The sequence below is a fragment of the Carlito syrichta genome, unplaced genomic scaffold (genome assembly GCF_000164805.1).
Source record: "Carlito syrichta isolate Samal-C Ts95f unplaced genomic scaffold, Tarsius_syrichta-2.0.1 Scaffold301786, whole genome shotgun sequence".
NCBI classification, from domain to species: domain Eukaryota; kingdom Metazoa; phylum Chordata; class Mammalia; order Primates; family Tarsiidae; genus Carlito; species Carlito syrichta.
This window is the reverse complement of record NW_007245882.1, coordinates 190,946-199,015: the sequence shown is the minus strand read 5'-3', so window position 1 is coordinate 199,015 and position 8,070 is coordinate 190,946. Positions and strand designations below refer to the sequence as shown.

The window sequence follows — 8,070 nt, the reverse complement described above, 5'->3', positions numbered from 1 at the left end:
AAAAAAAAAAAAAAAAAAAAAAGGAAAACAGTAATTAAAAGTGATTAGGACAAGAAGCTATGCAATGTGGGCTCAATTGTGGGCTCCCTGTCACAAGCCGAACCAAGCAGCAGTTTTTGGTTTTGATTATAGCTTCACTTGCTATTTTAATAAACATGAACCAGTATTCAAACTTTTAATATCCTGCTGCTTAACTATTTCCAAAGAGCTATCCAGCTCTTTTAAACAGCCTTTATTTTAAAATTTTAATTTGTTTGGCTCAGTCTCACCTTAGAAAGTTGTAGCCTTATGGTACACTCTTTTATAAGTTGATTTCCAGAATCATAAGCAATTCTTTTCCCCCTAACCCCTCAACTAAGTGTTTCCTCATGTGCCAAAATTGTTGGTGCTGACAGGTTTTCTGCCATGTTTTATCTGGTTCCCACAGTAAGTTTGAGAGACAAACACAAGAATGTGCCCAGTGTTGACTAGATGCATCCAGGCTACAGTGATACTTACAACTCCTCCAGGAAGCGGAGACTGGGCAGGGGATTCGGGGGCAGCTGACTGATGTTGTTCATACTGAGGTCTCTGGAGGGAAAAACAGACAGCATGTGAGGAGCTGTGTATGCCACCACAAGGAAACGCAGCTGTTCAATCCACACATTTCCAAGCAATACAATAAGATACACGCATTCCTTTGCTTGACAAACGAATTGCCATTTTGCATGTTAAATGCATTCCTTTTCTTCCACCTCCCCCAACATCATAGGCTTTCTATCAAATCAGAGACCCTAGGAGGAGCTTCCATGGAATTCAAAATGATTTAGACCCTTCATAGGCATGGCTGTAATTCTTCAGGTTTAAAATGATGAGAGTAGGACAGCAAAGGAAGCAGACATAACTCAACTCTAGACATAACTCAATTTTGTGTCTTGCTTTAAATTTTGTGACAAAGAGAAATGTCTTTACCGTGCTACTCTAGAAGTCTTGTTTCTCTGGGACTTTAAGCACCTTATAAAAACAAATGGTTTGATTCAAAGGAACTTAAAAAAACCCCAAAACAACTAAACAAGACAAAAAGCCCATTCCCTCCTTCTAACATGTTCCTTTTGCAGGTTCTCAGATTGCATTAAATAAGTGAAATGAACCATAAAACGAGGGTGTAAGGTGATCCCACTTTGGAGCGCACTTCCTGCTGGGCCTGCACAGTAGTTCCTGGCACAGGAAACAACAAGCCACTTTGGGCAGAACTCAATCAATTTTTGTTTTAAGTGAAACTCCATGTAATTAGATTTTATTCTGTTTTTATTTTTCTATTTCTTTACTGTCTCTCACATGATCTGAGAGCATCACTGGCATTTGCCCTCTGCAACTCAGAGGCCAAAGACTGAGGGCTGGACAGATTGTAATCAAGACCCAGTCAGACTGTCCGTAATCAGTTGAAGGGTGACTTGTTGCTCACATCTGAAGATTCAGAACTAATTTTCTCAGACCAGGCCTTCACTCTTGTGGTTTATCTTGAGAAAAGACATCAAGCTTCTTTCCAACCTGAACTATTCACATTATTAAAGTGGACACACCCATTACATCTAACCAGCTGACTTCAGTATCCCACAGATTAGTTTCTTTATGAAATATCAATTTTAAATCAGTGATGCTAATACATGAGGGATTAGTCACTCATTGCCTTTAAAAACTCACAAGCTTGTGCAATTAGCAAAACAATTTTATTAATTGTTTCAGAGTATGACAAAAAAAGCCCCCACCAGAGTCTCTGTTAATTTTAATATCTGTTAGTGAACAATAATGAAGTCCAGATTGGCTTTTTAAGTGAAAACTAAACAATGCCATAAATATAGATGAAAAAATTGGCCAGGTGTGGTGGCTCATGCCTATAATCTTGGCACTTTGGGAGGCTGAGGCAGGAAGATCACTTGAGGCCAAGGGTTTGAGACCAACCTGGACAACGTAGTAAGATCCCTGTCTGACCAATGCAATTTCTTGAATTCCTCACAGTAAAAATATAATCTCTCTAAAGACTTGATATTTCTCAGGGATAGTCACTTATTTTTATTGACATCCCACTTATTTTCTTATCCCATTTACTTCCTAAAGAGATCAAGGTGGTTTGTTTTGGGGACACACTTATTAGTAATCTAGATCAAACCAGTCTCAACATCAAGAGAGTATGGAGAACAGTGATTTTCTCTCTCATATTTCTCTGTGATGTGCAAATCACTTTGGGACAAACGTTTGATCTTGCATATCTGCTGAAAGTGCTGAATAAAACGGGGGCGTTTTCACAGTAGGGAGAGCCATAAGCACTCTACATTATATTAATATTTGTTACCCTATTTCAGGCACCTGGGAATGAAGCTTATGTAAGCCTTCACTCTCTGATTCCCACCAGAACTTTTTTTTATAGTGGAGAAGCTTATAGCAGCAGAAAGAGTGCATGTAAACGTGACAATAGTGTCTTGGGTGTGAATCCCAGACTTTCCATTCTCTAGCTCCATGATTTGGGGGAAAATGAACCTCCTTAAGTAGCCTTCCTTGAATTTAAACAAGGGTGTCTCTGTGCTAATAGCTTGAAACCCTGTGTAGCTGTTTCCAATTAGAAGGGAGTGAATTAATTCCCTTCTTAAAAAGGAAAGTACCTCCTTTCCCAGCAGGAATTAATAACTCCCCTGTGTTATCTGACTTAGCATATGGTGGCTCCTCTTATAAGATGAGCTAGTACTACCGAACCAACCCTTTACTACCTGCTTTTTTTTTTAAGGGTTTCTAGCAGTTTATATAAGCATATAGCAGAAAATTACTTTTTATAACAACAATCTAAGATCAAATGAGATGGGCCTTTAAGATTTATTCAAAGTGGGCAAGGTAGAAATTAATTTGTCTGCAATTGTTTTCCCCTTCTGTGTGAACTTTTGCACTGATGTTAAAATGTAATCGTGGTCCTCCAGCTCAGTGGGTTCCAAAGTGTCAACAGTGAACGTCCAAAGTTTTAAAATTTTTAACTTGCTATGGTCTTATACTTTTATAAAATATAAGCTGGGCTCGGTGGCTCAGCCTGTAATCCCAGCACTTTGGGAGGCTGAGGTGAGTGGATTGCCTGAGCCCGTGGGTTTGAGACCCGCCTGGGCAACTTGGTGAGACCTCATCTGTACAATAAAATCAAAAATTAGCTGGGCATGGTAGCGCGTGCCTGTAGTTCCAGCTACTTGGAAGGCTCAGGTGGAAGGATTGCCAGAGCCCAGCAGGCCGAGGCTGCGGTGGCCGGGAGCGGCCACTGCACTCCAGTCTAGGTGACAGAGTGAGACTCCAACTCAAAAAAAAAAATAATAATAATAATAATTGATTACTAAAACATGCAATAAAAATACAAGGTTATACAAAATACAAGCCTGAATATTTCATTTTATTTTTATTTTTTTCAGGGTGCACATCTTTAATGAATGAATCCAAAGGGTGAGGGATGGTGTTGGGACAAGCGGGGTGTGGATAACGTGGGCACCTCCCTCATTGTCAGAGCTTCATGATGTCACTGGCCCTGGGGATGAGGTTTTGCAGATCATGATTCCTTTTGCTGCTTTGTCCAGATTCTTCCCGATTATTTGGACAAGCTGGGCCAGTTTTCTGTCTGAGGTGGTTGCAGTCCTGGAAGTGGGTTCTGTGGTCTCTGGGGTATGGGGTGAGACAGCTCAGGCTTCTGACTCTTTAGTTTGGTTGATTTCATCGCAACCTTCTCTTTAGAGGCCAGCTCTTCTCTGGAGATCAGAGCCTCTTTGGAAAGATCCTCATTGGAGACGCGGTCCTTCCTGGGGTGGCTGTGAAGGGTGAACTGGGCAGAGGCACTTGTGGACTGAGTCTCCAGGTGCTGAATATTTTATTATGTGATTCTACAAAGGTTGTTAAATGACTACAGAACTTTCTAAACTTTACACTCAAATTCTTTTGATAATGGATCAGTAAAAAACAGCCACAGCCTGGGGTGAGTTCTTAGATTGCTCTTTGATTAGCAATGTTCTTCTCACTTTCATATCAAGAAAGAAGAGGTTTCAATTACTTTTAACCTGTTCAACTTTGACTTAAAAATGAGAGAATGTTTGGCTGCTAGAGAGGACTGACACTCACCAGGGTGAGAATGCTCTCTACAGGTCAGGAGAATGAGCTTCAGAGAGGTAAGGTAGCCTCTGAATCACATTGCAGTATTTAGGGGGAAATCTCCAGGCCTAGGCATTTTTTCTATTTCTTTTTCTTTTTAAACAACGTTTCTACTCTTTTCAAAATATATTTATTCTGACCCTTAAATTAGTGTTAATACTTTCCTCTTAATTTTCTATAGTTAATACTTTCCTCTTAATTTTCTATTTTGGTCTTTCTGACCTCTGGCACACATATAACCTCAGCAGCAAATGAGGGGTTTTTAAAATAATTTCCCAAGATTGTGCATTATTTACTCTCTAAGTTGTTATTTTAAATTATCTTTATGTATTTATGTATTTCTTTATTTTTACCACTTCTTGCCCATCATTCTGTTTCCTAAAATCAATGAAGTCATATAACAGCTTTCTTGAAGTTTTTCATTTTTTGCCAAGATATAGGAATTAATTTTGATAAAGTAGTTACTATGTGAAAAGATTTCATAAGAAATGGAGGATTGAGTTGTGGCAAGATGGCCAAATAGGTTAAATGACTCTGTTTTGTCTCTGACCCAGCTTGTGTCAAGCTGTGTTAATGATCACATCAAGAAATCTAGAACAGGTTGCAAAGTTCCATGGGTGCAGTTGGCCATATATTGGAATCACCCCAGGAGATTTAAAAATGTTGTTTCCTGGGTTCCATCCCCAGGGTTTCTGAGTTAATTAATACAGTATGGGCTTCGGAATTTTTAAAAGCTTCTCAGGTGATTTGAATGTTCAGCTATAGCTGAAAAAGAAATAATTCTAAATTTCTAGGCAAGTTATCTGAACTCTCAACTCACTCAAAATTGAGGAGGCTTAAGATGATTGAAGGTATTGTTTCTTGTAAGTTCCATCTCAACAGATAGTAACTTTCCCTTGAAAATGCTTTCATTACTTGCAGCTGTACTTTTTTAACTTGATAAATATTAATTGAGCACTTATTGTGGTCAAGTTTTATTCTAGGAACACGTTGGAGAATAAATCTTAATCTTCTTTAACTTTTCACTTTCCCACCATTGGTATGTCCATAAGCCACCTGGTGTTTCTACTGCAGAGCTTGCATCTGGATCTAGTCCCTCTTCTTTCTTCTTGGTTGCCCTTAGTCAGGTCCTTGTTATGCCGAAACTGTTCTGCTCTGCATCTTTGTTGTGTCTTCTCATTTTTGGGTCATCTTCTATACCACAGACAGAGAAGTTGCCTTGAGAAGTCCATCTGATCACCACTCCACTCAGAGCTGGTACTAGTTAATAAGAAATGCGTCTCCTCATGTGGATTAGTTGGAAAAGGCTTTCCTCTTTTGTGGGAGGATGAAGAATTACACAAAACATCCTCTTCCTCCCATGGAAGCAGCCACAGAGCAGGGTGAATGGCTTTGCAGCAGAACTTGACCTGGAGTTCAGCCCCTGTGGAAGAGACCATGTGCAGGACACAACCTGCCCAATCCTAGCCATAGGGGGCACCCCTGACTCCCCTGTCTGAGAACTTCTGCTGGCTCCCAGCCTCTTCTGCCAGGAAATGATGCCCAAACTCCTTAGGCTCCTCACAATCTGGCTTAATGTATGTTTCCATCTTGATCTTATGCCACTTTCCTCCATGAAAGGTGTGATCTAGTTACATGGAAATTCTTACTGTTTCCCTTTGTATCTGTCTTTACATGTGTGATTCTCTTTTCTGGAATGCATTATATTCTCCATTTCCAAGTTACCACGCCCCTATGACCCCTTCCAAGACCATTAAAGATCTAGTTGAACAAACCTCTCTGTTTCTTTTCTATTTTTTTCTTTTTTCTGAGTTGGGGGTCTCACTATCTCCCAGGCTGGAGTGCAGTGACACGATCATAGCTTACCTCAGTCTTGAACTCCCGGGCTCAGACAATCCTTCCACCTCAGTTTCTCAAGTAGCTGGCACTACAGATACACACCACTACACTTAGCTAATTTTTTCATCTTTTTTTGTAGAGTCGAAGTGTTGCTGTGTTGCCTAGGTTGGTCTCGAGCTCCTGGGCTCAGGTAATTCTCCCACTGTGGCCTCCCAAAGTGCTGGGTTTACAGGCATGAGCCACTGCACCTGGCCAGACCCCTGTGTTTCTGACACAAACTCCTGTCTTCCCATTTCCGTTGTTCTCTCTTTCAACCTCCAGTTCTTTGACACTTTTGTAACAAAGCCTTGTCTTAGCCCAGCAATCTAGTTTAGATCACACGTTGATCACCTGGATCACCTTCTCACCAACACTCTCAACACCCTAGTCCCTAGTCTTTTATTTCACTTTCCTGGCAAAATTCCAGCTCTGGAAAAACACCATAATTCATCTTCTGTGTTACTCTCCCAGGGTACTGAGTGGTACTAGAAAAGAAAAACTCACAAATGTGTGGATTAGTGACTATAAATTCATGGTCTTTGTGGGTTCTCAACACTGCTGCACAATCCTGCTATTTGTCCTTGCTCAACTTACTCCCACAGGAATGGTGGTCAAACTTTACCACTTGCCTCAAACCTCTTAATCAACAGCCACTCCCATCATGCTCACGGGACACCTTCCTCCTCACTTCCTGCAAATAACTTGGATGTTTTGGACCACTAAAGATGAAATAGACCAAACTCTTATTCTCCTTTGTCTCCTGCTTTTAATACCCATATTTTTCTCCCTGCTTGGCCTTCCTCATGGGTCCCTTCCCCTTTTGTATGCTACAGCATATTGCTCTGTACTGTGGACGGAATGTTTGTGTTTCCCCTAAATCCATATGTTAAAACTTTAATCTCCAAGCTAGTGGGAGCCTTTGGGAGGAAATTAGGTCATGATGAGATTAGTTCTTGTATAAGAAGAGATATGAGAGACCTCTGCTGTCTGCCATGGGAGGGTACAATGTGTAAAGCGAATGAGATAACCACTAGACACTGGAACCTGGTTAAGGATACAGTGTGGACTGCCATCTGAAAACTGAGAAGGCAGGCCCTCACTAGACACTGGATTTGCTGGTACCTTGATCTTGGACTTTTCAGCTTCTAGGACTGTGAGATTCACTTTATTTTTTTTGTTTAAGCCACCCATTCTATGCTAATTTGTTATAGCAGCCTGTAAAAATAGTTACACTGCTTTAAAGAGCATGAGGTATATAATTTTTCTGAACTAAAACACTTTGGTGAGCAACCCTCTGTGTTGTACCCACCTTCCACAATGATTTTTTTGCTTTTAAAATTTCATTTTTAGTTGATCCTATTTGTTTTCTGTCCTTAGGATTCCTCAAAGGTTCTCATTCATTGAAATGTCCCCTTCTGCTCCCATGTCCAAGTGCTGATGCTACTTTTTCCTTCTCTTCTTCCTCCTTCCCCCCTTCTTCTTTTCCGTTTCTCCTCCTTATTCTTCTAAGGTAGCTTTCTACTACTTTTTTTAATGAATTTTTTAAATGAGAGAAATTACTAAAATATGTGCTTTGTCCACCATCTTAAAATTCAGCCAGACTGTCTATATTTGAGACTTAGTATTTGAGTCAATTAACAAGGAAGTCTTTTACTATTTGAAAAATGAAGAAAACAAAAAATGGGGCTCTTTCATCATCTCTGCCACAATGGAAGACAAATATTTTCTTCTTTAGCAGCACAGTGCAATTCCTATTTTTTCTTTTTCTTTCTTTCTTTTTTTTTGAGTTGGAGTCTCACTCTGTCGCCCAGACTGGAGTGCAGTGGCCGCTCCTGGCCACCCCAGCCTCGACACGCTGGGCTCTGGCGATTCTTGCACCTCAGCCTTCCGAGTAACCGGAATTACAGGCGCACGCTACCATGCCCGGCTGATTTTTGATTTATTGTAGTAATGAGGTGTCGCCAAGTTGCCCAGGCAGGTCTCGAACCCGCAGGCTCAGGCAATCCACTCATCTCGGCCTCCCAAAGCGTGGGATTACAGGCT

General features: G+C 40.7%; 1 protein-coding gene across 1 annotated transcript in view; it reads right to left on the bottom strand.

The window, feature by feature from the left end:
• Positions 1–8,070, bottom strand: part of LGR5 (leucine rich repeat containing G protein-coupled receptor 5) — a 151,832-nt gene that overhangs the window by 83,890 nt on the left and 59,872 nt on the right. Inside the window, exon 4 of the mRNA XM_021710990.1 lies at positions 499–570. Coding sequence (XP_021566665.1) covers positions 499–570 — 72 coding nt within the window. The remainder of the gene's footprint in view (positions 1–498; positions 571–8,070) is intronic.